The sequence below is a fragment of the Hyperolius riggenbachi genome, chromosome 12 (assembly GCF_040937935.1).
Source record: "Hyperolius riggenbachi isolate aHypRig1 chromosome 12, aHypRig1.pri, whole genome shotgun sequence".
Classification (NCBI taxonomy): Eukaryota; Metazoa; Chordata; class Amphibia; order Anura; family Hyperoliidae; genus Hyperolius; species Hyperolius riggenbachi.
The window spans coordinates 226427635-226447386 of record NC_090657.1 but is presented as its reverse complement, the minus strand read 5'-3'; the positions used below and the strand labels follow the sequence as shown (position 1 = coordinate 226447386).

The 19752-nt window shown below is 46.4% G+C and overlaps 1 protein-coding gene across 1 annotated transcript in view; it reads right to left on the bottom strand.

Annotated features, from left to right (window-relative positions):
- The window catches only part of ELAC2 (elaC ribonuclease Z 2), a 79686-nt gene that overhangs the window by 21692 nt on the left and 38242 nt on the right, over positions 1 to 19752 (bottom strand). The window contains exons 9-15 of the mRNA XM_068263175.1: positions 15756 to 15814; positions 13575 to 13647; positions 13376 to 13488; positions 10915 to 11013; positions 7720 to 7855; positions 7557 to 7642; positions 2414 to 2535 (exon numbers count right to left, since the gene is read on the bottom strand). Of these exons, the coding sequence (XP_068119276.1) occupies positions 2414 to 2535; positions 7557 to 7642; positions 7720 to 7855; positions 10915 to 11013; positions 13376 to 13488; positions 13575 to 13647; positions 15756 to 15814 (688 nt within the window). The remainder of the gene's footprint in view (positions 1 to 2413; positions 2536 to 7556; positions 7643 to 7719; positions 7856 to 10914; positions 11014 to 13375; positions 13489 to 13574; positions 13648 to 15755; positions 15815 to 19752) is intronic.

Here is a 19752-nt window from a genome sequence, read left to right as displayed (position 1 = left end):
TCCCATGAGAAATCTATTCATTTTCACAAACGGATCATCAGGGGGCTCTGTATGGCTGATATTGTGGTGAAACACCTCCCACAGTGTGATGTCAGGACCATGGTTCTGACATCACACTGTGGGAGCCTTGTTGCATTGTGGGAAACAACAGCTGTTTCTAACTGCCAAAAATGCAAGCAGCATCTCCTTCCACTGACATCACCTGCCAGCAGTAAAAATGTCACCATGTGATAAGTGTCAGAATGTAAATCAGGGAGAGGAAAGGTTTTACAATGGGCAAACACTGACAATCATTTATACATAATTACTGTAAAAATGAAGCACTTTTTTATTAAATTATTTTCACTGGAATTCCTCTAGAAGTCATCTTACAGGAACGGCACTAGATTTGTTGTATTGGACACAGAGGCCACAGCACTTCTACTGCCTCAGAATAGGAACCACCAAGTGTAAAATGACAACAAGGACAAAAAGTAAAACGATAATATCATCCCCATAAGAAACTGTCAGTTATTAGGGTAAAAACCTTATGTCTGCCTCAGGAGAAGATGATCCCCCTTCACCACTTGGGCAGGGTCTGGAGAGGATCTTCAGCTTTGTTGCTTCTCCAGGAAATTAAAGAGACTCCGTAACAAAAATTGCATCCTGTTTTTTATCATCCTACAGGTTCCAAAAGCTATTCTAATGTGTTCTGGCTTACTGCAGCACTCTATACTATCACTGTCTCTGTAATAAATCAATGTATCTTTCCCCTGTCAGACTTGTCGGCCTGTGTCTGGAAGGCTGCCAAGTTCTTCAGTGTTGTGGTTCTGTGATGCATCTCCCCCTTTCAGGCCCCTCTATGCACACTGCCTGTGTATTATTTAGATTAGAGCAGCTTCTCTCTTCTCTCTTATCTTTTACAAGCTGGATAAATCGTCCTCTGAGTGAGCTGGCTGGGCTTTCACATACTGAAGAATTACATACAGGCAGAGCTGTCTGCACTCTGCAGGAAGAAACAGCCTGACACTTCAGTGGAAGATAGCTGCAGGGGGAAAGAAACACACAAATGATCTCTTGAGATTCTGAAGTAAGGCTGTATACAGCCTGCTTATGTATTAATGTATTTTCTATGTGTGGACATACTGTACATCAACCTACTTCCTGTTTGGTGGCCATTTTGTTTGTTTATAAACAAACTTTTTAAAACGGTTTTTAACCACTTTTAATGCGGCGAGGAGCGGCGAAATTGTGACAGAGGGTAATAGGAGATGTCCCCTAACGCACTGGTATGTTTACTTTTGTGCGACTTTAACAATACAGATTCTCTTTAAGGTTTCTGGCAATGGCTACTGCCCCAAAAAGATTTACTCTGGTGAAAGTAGATTACTAACATAAGGCACCCCAGCAGGTGCAAGAGGTTCACCCTCAAGTATAAATCAGCAGAGCAAGGGGTAAGACACTAGCAGCTTGCACTCCTATGTCACACACTATTGGCTCGATTCACAAATGGGTGCTAACCCAGTTGGTGCTTAAACTTATCACGCCTAAACTTATCACGCCTAAACTGAGTTTAGGCATGAGAAGGGGCTTTTCACCAGGGTGCTAACTGTTAGCACCGCTTTGTGAGTCAGGCCTTATATATGTTACGGCCAGAACCCGAAGTTTGGCCACTTCTAGTTCTGGCCGGCCACTTCGGGTTCTGGCCGGCCAATTCGCGAAGTGCCCGCTGCGCTGCGGCCAATGTTAGAAACGGATCGTTTACTCTGATATGAATGTATCTTCTGGCCGCAGCGCAGCGGCCAAACGTATTAATTTGTTGCAATTTTAAGCCGGCGGCAATGTAACGATTCAAGCCGCCGGCTTTTTCATCTGCCTCATCTCTCTCCCTCTCTTTCTTATGGGCAGCCGGGCGGGGACACGCGTGTCCCTCCGGAGTCGTTCGTCGCGGCAGGGAAGCCTGCCGTTCTTGCAGAGCGGGTGCTCGCAGAAGCAATGTCTGCAGCCTCCCCGCTCTGCTGCCCCTGCTGCGACGAACGACTCCCGGGGGGACTCGCGTGTCCCCCCCCCCCCCCCCCCCCCCCCCCCCGCCGGCTGGCCATAAGAGGAGAGAGAGAGAGAGATGAGGCAGATGAAAAAGCCGGCGGCTTGAATCGTTACATTGCCGCCGGCTTAAAATTGCAACAAATTAATACGTTTGGCCGCTGCGCTGCGGCCAGAAGATACATTCATATCAGAGTAAACGATCCGTTTCTAACATTGGCCGCAGCGCAGCGGGCACTTCGCGAATTGGCCGGCCAGAACCCGAAGTGGCCGGCCAGAACTAGAAGTGGCCAAACTTCGGGTTCTGGCCGTAACATATATACCATATATGTATCGATGAGGCAGGAGATAGAGACACACCCTCACAAAGCTGGATGGGAAACATCCTTACCGTCAGGTGGTGGGAGGTCCGACTCCAGGGCTTGATGGCATTTCTTTAGCTCCTCTGAGAACTCTGGTAGTTCCATGGCCTCCTTCACAAAGTCAGATGGATTGATAGAGATGACCATGTCCCTGGAACAGAGAGCAGAGCAGGTCTGAGAGATGGACAGGGCCTCCTGAGATGTTCAGCACCATTCAGAGATCTACAACCAAATCCCCACCACAAACTGGTCTTCACTAGGGAGCCCAGAAATGTGCACCAAGATTATTGCCTGGAATAGTCAGAAGGGTTGTTAGCGGTGACCATGTCCTTGGAGCAGGGTCTGACGGAGGCTTTGTAATTAGAGGGATGGAAGGTCTTACTTTCCAAGAAAGGTTGGACAAACGGGTTTTTTTTTTTAGTTTGAAACGTTGAATATACACATAAAGAATATAATATATTATATATATATATATATATATATATATATATATATATATCTCCTGGGCTAATACATTGATCTTTCACTCACAGTATCACCTAACCTGCAGCTTCACTAGACTGTCCAAAATCCAGGACAACCGCATAGATCAGTCCACCGTTTGGATTCTCCTGTCTACTACCAAAACGCGTTGGAGATTGGCTGCTGTTTGGTGACGTTGCCCCCGGACTTCCCCCTGTTGACACCAGGAATTCCCGGTTCACGCTGTTGTGAAGGAAAGCAAGGCGGCGGTTTTTCATCCAAGAGTCACCGGCCGCGACTCAAGCTGCCCAAGCCTCAGAGCGGAATCTCCTTCGTCACCTCCCTCCGGGTTATGTGAGTTATGTACGGACGTCTGCAGCCGGTGATGCGGCGGAAGCGGGTGTATATTAAGTAGACGACTGCTGAATGAACTGTGATTAGCCGTATGGTACGGCGGGCATGAATTATTTATATGAAAGGAACGGCTCTATATGACATTAAGTCTATATGAAGTGGACTATACAGATTATCAAGTCTTTTTAATTTTTACTGTATGTAGCTACAAAGAGGATTCATCCATAACAAGGAAATTAATTGCAGATTGAATATATCTGTGCGATAGACAGGAGAATCCAAACAGTGGACTGATCTATGCGGTTGTCCTGGATTTTGGACATAGTCTAGTGAAACTGCAGGTTAGGTGACACTGTGAGTGAGGATCAATGTAGAAGCACAGGAGATATATATATATATATATATATATATATATATATATATAGTATATGTGTAATTTAATAAATTGTTGCACTATTAACTTTGCAGAGGCGCAAGAGTTATATCCAACGTTTTTATATGTATATTGTAAGGTGGTGGATTCCCTTATAAACTCTGTGCTGCCAACTAAAACTAAATAGACAAGCGCTACAACATATATTTAGATTTTTTTTTAGTTTGAAAACAAAACGAAAAAAAAAAAAAAAAGGCTAAGAGTACATCAGAGAGTGATACAAAAGCTTGGCAGATGAGCTTTTTTTTGCTCCTATGCTTGTACGACGGACAAGAGGACATGATCTACGTATGGAGGAAAAAAGGTTTTGGCATCTATTTAGGAAGGGGTCCTCCACAGTGAGAGTGGTTAAAATGAGGACAGTTTTACCACAGGAAGTAGTTATGACAAATATTATAGCATCTGTGGCTATAATTACTTGGCAGTTCCCGCAGACTTGACTTAGGGAATTTATCTGACTGCCACCTGGAGTCCCTTAAAGAAAATCTGTAATTTCAAAAAAAAAATCAAAAAAAAAAATCTGAGGTATACTTACCTTGGGAGGGGAAAGCCTCTGGATCCTAACGAGGCTTCCCTGTCCTCCTCCGACCCTCCATTGCAGCGCTTGAAGCCCCTGAAAACCGGGGAGGTAAAGATTCACCAACTGCGATCCAGCGCAGTAGGGGGCTTTCCCTTCGGACTCAGACGGAAATGGCCGAGCCCGATTGGGTCCACTCTACTACACAGGTGCCTTGCGCCTACGCAGTAGAGCGGACCTGATCAGGCTCAGCTATTTCTGCCTGAGTCGAATGGGAAGCCGCTACTGCGCCTGAGCTGGACCCGCAGAAGGTAAATACTGCAGGCACTACTGCGCCTGCGCTACAGCCAACAAGGTTCCGGAGGAGCCAGCGCTGAAACGGAGAGAGAGAGAAAGACAAGAGAAGCCTCATTAGGATCCGAGGGGTTTCCCCATCTCGAGGTAAGTACCCCCCACCCCTTTTCGTTGCATTGTTACTTTGAAGGCTAATTGTCCCAAGCCTTGTAAGTAGGTTTTTTTTGCCTTTCTCTGAGTTCACTGGTATATGTGAGGGTTCAGGACAGAAATGTACCTAATGTTTACTTACTTCTTTTTTATTATTCTGGTTGGACTTGATGGACGGGTGTCTTTTTTCAACTAAACTATACAACTAAGATACACACTTGGGATTTCCATTGCAGAGCCCAAAGCCAGGTGTGTAAAATGATGTTCATTTACACACCCATTTCTTTAGAGTGTAAGCTGGCAAGGGCAGGGCTCTCTCACCCTTTTGTGTCTAGGAATTCATTATACATTTTGTTTATCATGTTACATTTCTCACTGTAAGGGCTTGTTTCCACTATAGCGGATTCGCACAGCCAATACAAGTGGATGGGCCTGCTTCCACTTGCGCGTTGTGCGGAGTGTTTTTGTGTGCGGGGAAAATCTGCACGGCAGAGCCGTCAGAATTCACTCCCCGCACACCGCTATGCGAATCGCATACAATGTATTTAATAGGGAAATCGCACGCGGTTTTGGCATGCGTTTTTTTCCCGTGATTTCGCATGGGAAGTAATGTTAATTTACACAGGCAGTGACATGGTTAAAATTGCATACTTACTACCCTATGTGAAATCGGGGGAAAACCCGCATGCAAAATCGCACTCGCATGCGATTTCGTCCGCGGTGATTTCCCGGCGATTCCGCAACGCTATAGTGGAAACGGGCCCTTAATCTCCAGTTCTGTATTTTGAACCAGTGTCCATATTTGATGTATATTATAGTCTGTATCATTATGCACTCTTTGTTTGCCTACTTTGTACAGCGCCAGAGAATATATATATATATATATATATATATATATATATATATATATATATATATATATATATATATATATATATATATATATATATATATATATATAGTGGAGGAAATAATTATTTGACCCCTCACTGATTTTGTAAGTTTGTCCAATGACAAAGAAGTGAAAAGTCTCAGAACAGTATCATTTCAATGGTAGGTTTATTTTAACAGTGGCAGATAGCACATCAAAGGGAAAATCGAAAAGATCATTGAGTGAAATAAGTTTTTGAACCCTCTAACAATAAAAGGCTTAATACTTAGTGGAATAACCCTTGTTTGCAAGCACAGAGGTCAAACGTTTCTTGTAATTGATGACCAAGTTTGCACACATTTTAGGAGGAATGTTGGTCCACTCCTCTTTGCAGATCATCTCTAAATCCCTAAGGTTTCGAGGCTGTCTCTGTGCAACTCTGAGCTTGAGCTCCCTCCATAGGTTTTCTATTGGATTAAGGTCCGGAGACTGACTAGGCCACTCCATGACCTTAATGTGCTTCTTCTTGAGCCACTCCTTTGTTGCCTTTGCTGTATGTTTTGGGTCATTGTCGTGCTGGAACACCCATCCACGACCCATTTTCAGTTTCCTGGCAGAGGGAAGGAGGTTGTCGTTCAGGATTTCACGATACATGGCTCCGTCCATTTTCCCGTTAATGCGATTAAGTTGTCCTGTGCCCTTAGCAGAAAACCCCCCCCCAAAGCGAAATGTTTCCACCCCCATGCTTGACGGTGGGGACGGTGTTTTGGGGGTCATAGGCAGCATTTTTCTTCCTCCAAACACAGCGAGTTGAGTTAATGCCAAAGAGCTCTATTTTGGTCTCATCAGACCACAGCACCTTCTCCCAGTCACTCACAGAATCATTCAGGTGTTCATTGGCAAACTTCAGACGGGCCTGCACATGTGCCTTCTTGAGCAGGGGGACCTTGCGAGCCCTGCAGGATTTTAATCCATTGCGGTGTAATGTGTTTCCAATGGTTTTCTTGGTGACTGTGGTCCCTGCTAATTTGAGGTCATTCACTAACTCCTCCCGTGTAGTTCTAGGATGCTTTTTCACCTTTCTCTGAACCATTGACACCCCACGAGGTGAGATCTTGCGTGGAGCCCCAGAGCGAGGTCAATTGATGGTCATTTTGTGCTCCTTCCATTTTCGAACAATCGCACCAACAGTTGTCACCTTCTCTCCCAGCTTCTTGCTAATGGTTTTGTAGCCCATTCCAGCCTTGCGCAGGTCTACAATTTTGTCTCTGACATCCTTGCACAGCTCTTTGGTCTTTCCCATGTTGGTGAGTTTGGAGTCTGCTTGATTGATTGATTCTGTGGACAGGTGTCTTTTATACAGGTGACTAGTTAAGACAGGTGTCCTTAATGAGGGTGACTAATTGAGTAGAAGTGTCTAACCACTCTGTGGGAGCCAGAACTCTTAATGGTTGGTAGGGGTTCAAAAACTTATTTCACTCAATGAAATGCAAATCATTTGCTATCTTTTATTTAAGGTTATTTTTTCGATTTTCCTCTTGATGTGCTATCTGCCACTGTTAAAATAAACCTACCATTGAAATGATACTGTTCTGAGACTTTTCATTTCTTTGTCATTGGACAAACTTACAAAATCAGTGAGGGGTCAAATAATTATATAATATAATATATAAATAATTATATTGGCGCTTTATAAATCAATAATTATAATTTTGGAAAGTGTGTAAAGAGGATGGAATCCCTCCTGGGTTGATATTCTTGTTTGTGTGTTTTCCCTCCTATCCGGTTTATGGGACCTCCGTACAAGAACCCTGAGAAAGAAGGAAATGTCGGAAAGGAGTTTTGCGCGGTTCCTACGCTCCCTCCCAACTCAGCAAACTATGGAATATAAGTTCTCATTGGTTTCAACATTTACCAGCTTCCTGTCAGGAAAGAAAATTCTTCCGGAGCAGAATACAAACAACAATAAAAGCCCAAAAGCAATTCTAGCCTATTATCATATAACATGAAAGGTAACATTGTTCCTCTAGGGCTGGGCATTACAGGTGAGAAGAGCTGGGCAGGGGCGTGGAAGGGGGAGGAGCCACTCACCTCTGCCATTCTGCTGTTGGCCTCAGCATGTATTTCAGAAGACATTCTGCTCGGACTCCCGGTACTCCGTTCTCTCCTTCCTCCTCCTTTACAGAATAAATGCACATTAGGAGGTCAGCAACTTACTGCAGAACTACTAATCTGAGCATGCCTACATACTTACCTTCCTGCGGACAGGGAGAGGAGGGAAGATATTCGGGTTTATCAGGTTTAGCTGCGTTTGAATCTTGTAGGCACTTTGATTGTGGATAGCAGAAGTGTTTTCATTTAGGAGGAGATGCTCCGTCCCTGCACCGAACCTGTGTGAGATGGAGACAAGGCTAAGAAAACGGACGACACCAGGCTAGGAGGAGGGCAGGGAAAAGACCAGAGCCAAGGCCAGGGGAAGAGCAGAGACAAGGCCAGAGGAAGAAGCAGAGCCAAGGCCAGAGGAAGAAGCAGAGCCAAGGCCAGAGGAAGAAGCAGAGCCAAGGCCAAAGGAATAGCAGAGCCAAGGGAAGAGCAGAGACAAGGCCAGAGGAAGAAGCAGAGACTAGGCCAGGGGAAGAAGCAGAGCCAAGGCCAGAGGAAGAAGCAGAGCCAAGGCCAGGGGAAGAGCAGAGCCAAGGCCAGGGGAAGAGCAGAGCCAAGGCCAGGGGACGAAGCAGAGACAAGGCCAGGGGACGAAGCAGCGACAAGGCCAGGGGACGAAGCAGAGACAAGGCCAGGGGACAAGCAGAGACAAGGCCAGGGGACAAGCAGAGACAAGGCCAGGGGACAAGCAGAGACAAGGCCAGGGGACAAGCAGAGACAAGGCCAGGGGACGAAGCAGAGACAAGGCCAGGGGACGAAGCAGAGACAAGGCCAGGGGAAGAAGCAGAGACAAGGCCAGGGGAAGAAGCAGAGACAAGGCCGGGGGACAGGCAGAGACAAGGCCAGGGGACAAGCAGAGACAAGGCCAGGGGACAAGCAGAGACAAGGCCAGGGGACAAGCAGAGACAAGGCCAGGGGACAAGCAGAGACAAGGCCAGGGGACAAGCAGAGACAAGGCCAGAGGAAGAAGCAGAGACAAGGCCAGAGGAAGAAGCAGAGACAAGGCCAGAGGAAGAAGCAGAGACAAGGCCAGAGGAAGAAGCAGAGACAAGGCCAGAGGAAGAAGCAGAGACAAGGCCAGATGAAGAAGCAGAGACAAGGCCAGATGAAGAAGCAGAGACAAGGCCAGATGAAGAAGCAGAGACAAGGCCAGATGAAGAAGCAGAGACAAGGCCAGATGAAGAAGCAGAGACAAGGCCAGAAGAAGAAGCAGAGACAAGGCCAGAAGAAGAAGCAGAGACAAGGCCAGAGGAAGAAGCAGAGCCAAGGCCAGAGGAAGAAGCAGAGACAAGGCCAGAGGAAGAAGCAGAGACAAGGCCAGAGGAAGAAGCAGAGACAAGGCCAGGGGAAGAGCAGAGACAAGGCCAGGGGAAGAGCAGAGACAAGGCCAGGGGAAGAGCAGAGCCAAGGCCAGAGGAAGAAGCAGAGCCAAGGCCAGAGGAAGAAGCAGAGCCAAGGCCAAAGGAATAGCAGAGCCAAGGGAAGAGCAGAGACAAGGCCAGAGGAAGAAGCAGAGACTAGGCCAGGGGAAGAAGCAGAGCCAAGGCCAGAGGAAGAAGCAGAGCCAAGGCCAGAGGAAGAAGCAGAGCCAAGGCCAGGGGAAGAGCAGAGCCAAGGCCAGGGGAAGAGCAGAGCCAAGGCCAGGGGACGAAGCAGAGACAAGGCCAGGGGACGAAGCAGCGACAAGGCCAGGGGACGAAGCAGAGACAAGGCCAGGGGACAAGCAGAGACAAGGCCAGGGGACAAGCAGAGACAAGGCCAGGGGACAAGCAGAGACAAGGCCAGGGGACGAAGCAGAGACAAGGCCAGGGGAAGAAGCAGAGACAAGGCCAGGGGAAGAAGCAGAGACAAGGCCGGGGGACAGGCAGAGACAAGGCCAGGGGACAAGCAGAGACAAGGCCAGGGGACAAGCAGAGACAAGGCCAGGGGACAAGCAGAGACAAGGCCAGGGGACAAGCAGAGACAAGGCCAGAGGAAGAAGCAGAGACAAGGCCAGAGGAAGAAGCAGAGACAAGGCCAGAGGAAGAAGCAGAGACAAGGCCAGATGAAGAAGCAGAGACAAGGCCAGATGAAGAAGCAGAGACAAGGCCAGATGAAGAAGCAGAGACAAGGCCAGATGAAGAAGCAGAGACAAGGCCAGAGGAAGAAGCAGAGACAAGGCCAGAAGAAGAAGCAGAGACAAGGCCAGAGGAAGAAGCAGAGCCAAGGCCAGAGGAAGAAGCAGAGACAAGGCCAGAGGAAGAAGCAGAGACAAGGCCAGAGGAAGAAGCAGAGACAAGGCCAGGGGAAGAGCAGAGACAAGGCCAGGGGAAGAGCAGAGACAAGGCCAGGGGAAGAGCAGAGCCAAGGCCAGGGGAAGAGCAGAGCCAAGGCCAGATGAAAAGCAGAGACAAGGCCAGGGGACAAGCAGAGACAAGGCCAGGGGAAGAGCAGAGACAAGGCCAGGGGAAGAGCAGAGACAAGGCCAGGGGAAGAGCAGAGACAAGGCCAGGGGAAGAGCAGAGACAAGGCCAGGGGAAGAGCAGAGACAAGGCCAGGGGAAGAGCAGAGACAAGGCCAGGGGAAGAGCAGAGACAAGGCCAGGGGAAGAGCAGAGACAAGGCCAGGGGAAGAGCAGAGACAAGGCCAGAGGAAGAAGCAGAGACAAGGCCAGGGGATGAGCAGAGATAAGGCCAGAGGAAGAAGCAGAGACAAGGCCAGAGGACAAGCAGAGACAAGGCCAGGGGACAAGCAGAGACAAGGCCAGGGGAAGAGCAGAGACAAGGCCAGGGGAAGAGCAGAGACAAGGCCAGGGGAAGAAGCAGAGACTACTGTATGCCATTAACGCATATGTAGATGGAACTGAGCACAGAACTTGAATTAAAGTGCACCTTAACTGACATTTGACATGATGAGGAACATGGCTACCTATAGTTCCTACTTAGAGCTTGCCTGTGTTCATTTAGTGTTTTTTTTGGCAGCTGTAAAGTTGTCAAATACAGCCATGGATCTCCTGAAATATAAATAGAAGCCAAAACACTTCTGTCTGTCTGAAAAAAAGACTGCTGACGACAACAGTGCTGCAACATTCAAATTCTCTCTCTGGGAGCTGAATGAGCCAGATTGTATCTCACACTGACATGGCTGTTGATTACATTTCACTTTAGAGTTGCAGCTATTAAACTGCAAGTTAAAATGTGAGACTGCGTGTAAGTTCTATGTATCATTACTATTACACATACAATAATTTTCAGTCCAGGTTTGCTTCATCCAGCAGCTCCAGCACTGCTGGACGAGGCATCCTCACCGTTTCATCCACTGCCTGTAGCGGTCATCAGTCAGAATGTGTTCAGGGGTCATGTGGATGAATAGAGCTACTCCCCCATCTGGATTCCCCTCCTGGTATCTGAAATGAGGGAACAATTAGTTCTCCATTCACCGACATCTCATGGACCTATTTATACAATTCTTACAAATGTCAATGGCCAATTTGCAGATATAATACAAACAATACCAGGCAAGCCATTTATTAACAAGGAGACACATGGCTAGGGATGGTCAATGAGATGGAAATTATCATCTTTTAGTATTTACAGTGGGATGCAAAAGTTTGGGCAACCTTGTAAATCCAATAAACTTCATTTCACTTCTCAAATATCACTGTGTGTGTCTCCTATATGATATATTTAACTGACATTTTTTATCGTAACCACCAACGATTTATACAGGATAATCATGACAATTAACAAGGTGGCCCAAACTTTCGCAGCGCCGACATATTCCGCAGCGTTGTACAGAGTATATGGTCACCTAACTGTCAAAGGGGCTCACAATCTGATCCCTACCATAGTCATATGTTTATGTATATCGTGGGGTGTATGTATCATAGTCTAGGGCAGGGGTAGGGAACCTATGGCTTCGGGAGCAGGATGTGGCTCTTTTGATGGCTACATCTGGCTCACAGACAAATCACTAGGGGTTGAGTCGCTGAGCTACACTGTTCAGGCAGCGCAGCCCCAAAATGAACGGCTGCTCCAATTGTTTCACTCTGGACGCTGTCCGAGATCCCCGCACTTTGATTGGCCCAATAGGCTGCCTGTCACTTGTGCATGGGAGACAGGGGGTTAATTACCCAGATGTCCGGCGCATCTATGTCTATCACAATCTCGCATGCATCCAATGAGACACGTTCCACGTCTCGCTACCGCGCACTTCCACCTTCCGGCCGAAGTGAGACGTGAAACGTGTCTCATTGGATGCGTGCGAGACTGTGATAGACATAGAAGCGCCGGACATCTGAGTAATTAACCCCCCGTCTCCCATGCACACACCTGAGGAAATTAAGCTTCATTAGAATCACAAGTTCTGCTAGTTATCTACTCGTGAGACCATCACTGGATGCAAATAATTTTGAGTTGATGCAGGATTATGCAAATTTATGCAGTGTGAAAATGGGACAAAATCAGATTTTACCTCAGCCGGATTTGATGGTTTCATTTTCATGCTGCATACATTTGCATACGAAATTTGCATAATGTTGCATCAACTCAAAATTATTTGCATCTCATTGACCATGACTACACATTTTCTTTATCTGGAGGCACATGGCTACTTACATGTTGTATCTGGGGAGCATTTTGGCTACTTAAAGTGGGATAAAATGAAATAAAAATGTGTACTCCTGCTTTCTATTACCCATGTGGTTACTATATTTGCTTTTGTACACAAGTAATATTGTCTGTTTACAAATTACCAGCTCCCAAAGTACAGTGTATCTGCTCTGAAAGCTGCCATTGCATTTTATTGCATAGCTGCTGTATTTATATAGTCAAACCTATCTAGTGATAATTTTTCAGCTCTTTCGGCTTCTACTATGTGTGCAGCTCAGTTTCTGCAAGGTTTCTAATGTTTACTAATTGTAGCTGACAAAGGAATGTAAACAAAAGATAATGTGCATGTTTAACTGTAAACAAAAGAAGGTGCTGTGTTTAACTGTTTGAATGCAGTTCTGCTACTTTTTTTTTTCTTTTTTGTGGCAGTAGATTTTATGCTGTAAATAATCTTTTAGAGCAAAGATGAAACACTGGGTTTCAGACCACTTTAAGGCTAGGTTGTAAAAACAGGAATGCAAGAAAAAAGTTGCACCATAGGAAAGCATATGTCAATGAATAGTATGCTTCACTGCCATGGTTAATGCACATGTAACGTGGTAACACACTGCACTGGGACACTGTTGTTCACTGAATAGCATTGCAGCGGATGCACTCTGATCATCAGATATACGTGACTTTCTGATGCCTCCATAGAGTTGCACCGCAAAACCCCACTGTGCACAGGACCTCAATCTTATCTGGGGGCGTGTGGCTCCTTAGATCTTGTACCTGGGGGCCCATGGCTACTAAATTCATGTATCTAAAGGGCACATGGCTCTGGGTAATACAGCTGCTTAATTGTGTTATCCAGGGGTCACACATTAATCTAATAACTGTAGTGCAGCCTGCAGTATAATATATTGTGACTTTCCAGCATGTCTGAGCACTTGTTCAGCCACCAAATTGGGGGAAGGGATATGTAGAGGGCGTGGCAAGACCAGTGGTGAGCAAAGATTCAGCCGTCCAATCAAAATTCTCAGGTGGGGGTATAGATGGCACATGTAGTGGTACAGCCAGTTTCTTCAGCTGGCGCCATCTGGTGGCATCACTTCCTAGCCTCCAGCAGCCAGACATAGCCCTCCCGCCAGCCAATCCCCTCGCTGCTGAAGGCCTCACCTGTTCAGCTCCTCGTTCTCAGTCATGGGGGTGATGAAGTCTTCGGAGGGGCAATCCACCACGATGAAGGTTTTACCAGGATCCCCCGGACTCAGGACATCCTCAGGCAAGATCTGGGAGAACAAAGTGAGGCGACAGTCACTGAGGAAAGCGAAAAAAACCGGAATCACCAACTAGCAGGGGTGCCCTCTCATCTCACCTCTCTTCCCTGGTACGAGACGCTCTTCCCAGCCTTCAGCTCCGCTACAATTGGCCCAATCTCACCGGTCCCACTACACACAAAGAACACTGATCATTACATCGAAAAACAGAACATCTAAGCTATGTACACATACAGGAGGACATCTAAGCTTTGCACACAGATATAAGGACATGTCCCAAGCTTTGCACACACATAGGAGGACATCTCCCAAGCTTTGCACACACATGCGAGGACATCTCCTAAGCTTTGTACACACATACGAGGGCACCTCCTAAGCTTTGCACACTTATACAAGGAAATCTAAGCTTTGTACACACATGCGAGGATACCTTCTAAACTTTGCACACACATACGAGGACACCTCCTCAGCTTTGCACACACATACGAGGACATCTCCCAAGCTTTGTACACACGAGGATATCTCCTAAGCTTTGCTCACACATGAGGACATCTCTTAAGCTTTGTACACACATAGGCGGCCATCTCCTAAGCTTTGTACATACATACATAAATACAAGGATTGACAGGGATCGGGGGACAGTTTGGGGCTGTACAGAGAAGCCGCTAGCCTGCAGGCTTTCAAACTGGTCTCTTATGGAGGGGCAGGGAGACCAAGTTGCACAATGGAGCAGACCAATGTCCTCGGATGAAACCATCCGGAAGCCCAAATCTCTCGCTGATAAGTTCAGCCGCTGTACACATGCTAGATACTCATAGATGGACACCTCCTAAGCTTTGCACACACATACGAGGACGCCTCCTAAGCTTTGCACACACATACGAGGACATCTCCTGAGCTTTGCACACACATACAAGGACATCTCATGAGCTTTGCACACACATACAAGGACATCTCATGAGCTTTGCACACACATACAAGGACATCTCCTAAACTTTGCACACACATACAAGGACATCTCCTAAACTTTGCACACACATACAAGGACATCTCCTAAACTTTGCACACACATACAAGGACATCTCCTAAACTTTGCACACACATACAAGGACATCTAAGCTTTGCACACACATACAAGGACATCTAAGCTTTGCACACACATACAAGGACATCTAAGCTTTGCACACACATACAAGGACATCTAAGCTTTGCACACACATACAAGGACATCTAAGCTTTGCACACACATACGAGGACATCTCTTGAGCTTTGCACACACATACGAGGACACCTCCTAAGCTTTGTACACACATACGAGGACACCTCCTCAGCCCTGTACACACATATGAGGACACCTCCTCAGCTGTGTACACACATACGAGGACACCTCCTAAGCTTTGTACACACATACGAGGACACCTCCTCAGCCCTGTACACACATACGAGGACACATCCTAAGCTTTGCACACACATACGAGGACACCTCCTAAGCTTTGTACACACATACGAGGACACCTCCTCAGCCTTGTACACACATACGAGGACACCTCCTCAGCTGTGTACACACATACGAGGACACCTCCTCAGCCCTGTACACACATACGAGGACACCTCCTAAGCTTTGTACACACATACGAGGACACCTCCTCAGCCTTGTACACACATACGAGGACACCTCCTAAGCTGTGTACACACATACGAGGACACCTCCTGAGCTTTGCACACACATACGAGGACACCTCCTGAGCAGGATTAGTTAGATGCACTATCTGTCCCAGGGAGGACGGTAAGGATATGTGCTCCTATTCCCTAGATAGGTTTTGATGCACTGAATCTGTGCGTATTTGTGCTATGCATGTTACAGGGCCAGAGTTAGGACAGATAAGACACTGGGCTACCTCTACGTGGTGTAGGTGACTACGCAAGAGATTTTAATCTTGTAACAAAGATCCCAGCTTTTAACTTAGCTGTAGGGACAGCATTGATTGCTGCATGATTTTTGTGAATGGATTCGCATGAAGATTTGCATGAGTGTGCGGAAGTTCATTTTGACTTTACAATCCCACTACAAACAGGCCCTCCCCTCCACCGCATACAAACACCCCTGCCCTACACAATCCCCTTTCCCCCATATATACCCCTCCCCCATATGATCTCCACTGTACAGACACACCTCCACACATACACCCCTGACCTACACAATCCCCCTCCCCCATATATACCCCCGCCCCTCCCCAGTGGAGGACAGGAGAATAATGAGCATGCGGTGTCATACGTACACAGGAAGTCCCATCTCTTTCGCCTTCATCACCAAGAAATTACCTTTTCTATCATTAACCTAAAAAAAACAAAATGAGGGGAAGGAGACGTTACATAGCAAACAGAAGGAGTACCACTCTTCTAATGACACCAATACCAATCTTCACATGACAGAAAGTCACATGGTCACAGCCCCAGTCACATGACAAATAGCCCGGTCACATGGTCACCGCCCTAGTCACATGACAGAAAAAGCCTGGTCACAGGACAGAAATAGCCACATGGTCACAGCCCCGGGCACATGACAGAAATAGTCACATGACAGAAAGTCACATGGTCACAGCTACAGTCACATGACAGAAATAGTCTCATGGCCATAGCCTCGGTCACATGACAGAAATAGCGAGATTATCCAGGAGATTGTGTTCTCTGTACTCTGGTGACCAGAGGTGGGTCGCTGATGTAATTTCCTGTTACACCAGCATCTCTTCATTGTTCCTGGTCACAATGCCAGCAGGGGGCGCCTCCTGTTCTGGGGAAAGGTGGCCATACACTCAATGATTTTTGTCTCATTGATGTTCTTCTGATTTGATCGAATCTGCCAGAAATCAAGGCCACAAACTATTCCAAATTGACCAATTTCCGGTAGACACAGATTTCCAAAGATTTCATGCTGGAATGGATTGAGTGATCTGTGTGCAGTGTGCGGAGGGAATGGAGCAGACAGAGCCCTCTCTGATCATTTATTGATTGTAGAGGGATCGAGCTGCTGGCCATATAGACCAGTGTATGGTCACCCGAAACCAGGATCTCCACCTGCCGAGTGTACTGAGAGAATAGAACAGAAAGAGCTAAAGACCATATTCAAATCAGGAAGCAAGTACTGAGATGCCGTCCTAGGCGGTGACTATGAGGAGGGAGTGTGTGTGCACCGTGTGCCAGGCTGATGTGACCCAGGCAGGTAAGATGCTGGCAATCAGGCAGAGGATCAGGGTGGCAGCCCGGGATTCATGGAGGAAGTGCCCACAATGGAGACGCCATCCGGTGTGTCTTAAAGAGGAGCTGTCAGCCATACTATCTCAGAAAAAACATACATACATTAGTAGATAAATTATTGCTCTCCTTACATAACAAATGCATTGAATTCTACAGTAAAAAAGAGAAAATCCTTCTAAACATTTCCCATTTTAAGTGAGGCTATTTTGAAGCCAATCCTGATGTCATTTCCTCCCTTACTCTCCTCTGCCTGATTTGCCTGCCCTCTACTATAGAAAGTGCATTGTCTCAGCATGAGATATATTGGCCAATCAGAGAGGAACAGAGGTGTAGGAGGGGAAAACAGGAGGGAAAGAGGCTTCAGCCAATCAGGCTGCATTAATTAAGTCTGAGGGGAAGTAGAGAAGCAAAAAAGGACAACCCAGCATGCCCTGCAACTTCCTTTTTGTGTGTACCAAATAAGTCCGGTAAACTGGAGAATGATCATTTATCTACAAGAAAAGTAATAGTGATTTTAACCTTTGGATTGCCTGGTTAGCATCCTTATTACTTGTTTAGCAGATAAAAATGAAGAATTGATTTTTGATTTTATGCCCGACAGTTACTCTTTAAAAGCTTTAGGACCAAGCTAATTGAAATCTACGCCCTGTTTTGGTGGTCACCTGGCTGGCAGGGCATACATTTCAATTAGCCACCGCTGCACACATCTGTCGTTTCCACCGCTCCCACCGCTGAATCCCGACGTCTCTCGCTGCAGCTCACTTGCTCTGCCTGTCTCTATAACGGCAGAGCCATGTGAGCCAGTCAGGAGCCGCTTTCAGTGGCTCCTGGTCCTGTCTTTCAATGTAAGCTGCTCCCATTGGCTTACATTGATAGGCAGGGTCAGGAGCCAATGAAAGAGACTCCTGACCGGCTCACAGGAACTCTGCAGTCATAGAGATGGGCAGAGTGGGTGGCCCAGGTTACCGACGTGCGGCGACTGCGGTGGGTATGTGCGGCGATTCGTTGTTATCCGTTGGGATTCCGCTGTTTCTGTACCAGTGGTCTCTGGTCCTTAAAGAGGAACTTCAGCCTAAACAAACATACTGTCATTAAGTTACATTAGTTATGTTAATTAAATTAGATAGGTAATATAATCTCTTACCCACCCTGTTTTAAAAGAACAGGCAAATGTTTGTGAGGTCATGAGGGCAGCCATCTTTTTGGTTGAAAGGAGGTGACAGGGAGCATGAGACACAGTTCCAACTGTCCTGTGTGCTGATCACCCCTCCCAGTTACTAGGCAACGTGAACAACAACATAGGAAACCCCATCATGCTTTGCACAGCATCAAGGAAAAAAAAGCCCGGGCGGTCTTTGATGGGTGGAGCTTAGCTAAAAATGCAGCTAAAAATTATGCTTTGGTAAGAAAAACAAAGTTCTGATGCTGTGAAACTGTTAAAGAAACACCAAGCCTTTTCAGTTCTGCTGAGTAGATTTTTAGTCCGGAGGTTCACTTTAAGGGGGCAGAGACTGCTGGTACTTAAGTGGTTAAAGAGGAACTATAACCCATGATGTCATCAACTGTGATAAATGTCAGAATGTAAATCAGGGAGAGATAAGATTTTACAATGGCCAAACACTGAGTAAATAATCTATGAATGAATATTGTAAAAAAAATAAAAAATACCCAATTGTATTCTTTATGTTGTTTTCACTACAGATCCTCTTTACATATTATCACATGGAGGGCAAAGGATTACTTCCTGTTCATGAACAGGAAGTTCAAGCATTCCGCCAACCAGGAAGTATCTGGTGTGCACTGCAAGGTGCATTCTAAAAGGTTGGCGGCCGCTGCAGTTCATCTACAGCACAATAATAAGGCGGATCTGAACTCAGAACTTCCTCTCTGCTCTACAAGATAAGCAACAGCATAATCACCTTTACAGAAAAACATTTCCTTGTTACAGCTGATACAAATCCTGCAATACATTATTATTTTTTATTTATATAGCGCCAACATCTGCAGTGCATCTACTTCCTGCTTTCATGAAAGCAGGCATAGGGTTAACATCCTGTGTTTACTAACGTGTTGTGTCAGCTGAGGACTGTCGAATTTCTATGCTGACACAGCTGAGAGATCAAATTATACTTGTGATTACTTGTGGGACCCAGATAGGCTCTTCTCCCTAAAAATACACAGGAGTCATGTCACTGTTTTCCTTGTGTCATGTGCAAGAGTTCAGGTTCTCTTTAACCTGAGGGACCGGCTGCCTTTCTCGTCTAGCTCGTCCAGAACACCAGGGAGGTTAAAGAGCGCCCGAGGTGGGTTAAAAAAAAAATAAAAAATAAGTAGGCTACCTGATGCGGGGGGGGGGGGGGGGGGTGTATTGTTGGCTTTGAATGAATCAGGTAGCCTTAAAGAGACACTGAAGCAAAAAAATAAATAAATAAAGATATATATAATGAATTGGTTGTGTAGTAATGATATTTACTAGAACATTAGTAGCAAAGACAATATTCTCATATTTTTATTTTCAGTTATATAGTGTTTTTTATAACATTGCATCATTCTCTAATATTTGCAGTTTACACACTACTCGGCATTCTAAATGATTTCCCAGAGCAGCCCAGTGAACTTTTGACCTGTCCTCTGCAGAGAAAAACAAAATACAGTGATTGACAGTTGAGATAACAAACTTCAGAAGACAGAACTCTCTGCCACTTTAAAAGTTCTGTCTCTCACAGTGTGCAAGGAGGCAAGGGAAAGGCAGGGGCGCAGCCAGGGAAACCCTGTCTGGCGTTTTCAACAGAGAATCCCTCTCCCCGTGTTTACCTCCGAGATAGCGACAAATATTGTTGCTAGTCTCGGGGGGCTATAGCGCGGTGGCGCGGGGGCAGAGGACGGCAGTGTGGGGACACAGAGGCGTGTCATGAAGCAGAGAACATTCCTCTGTGTCCCATCTGCCCACCTCGGGTTCTCTTTACAAGCACAATGGCTACCAACTTTATGCAACGCACCTTGCAGTGCACACCAGATACT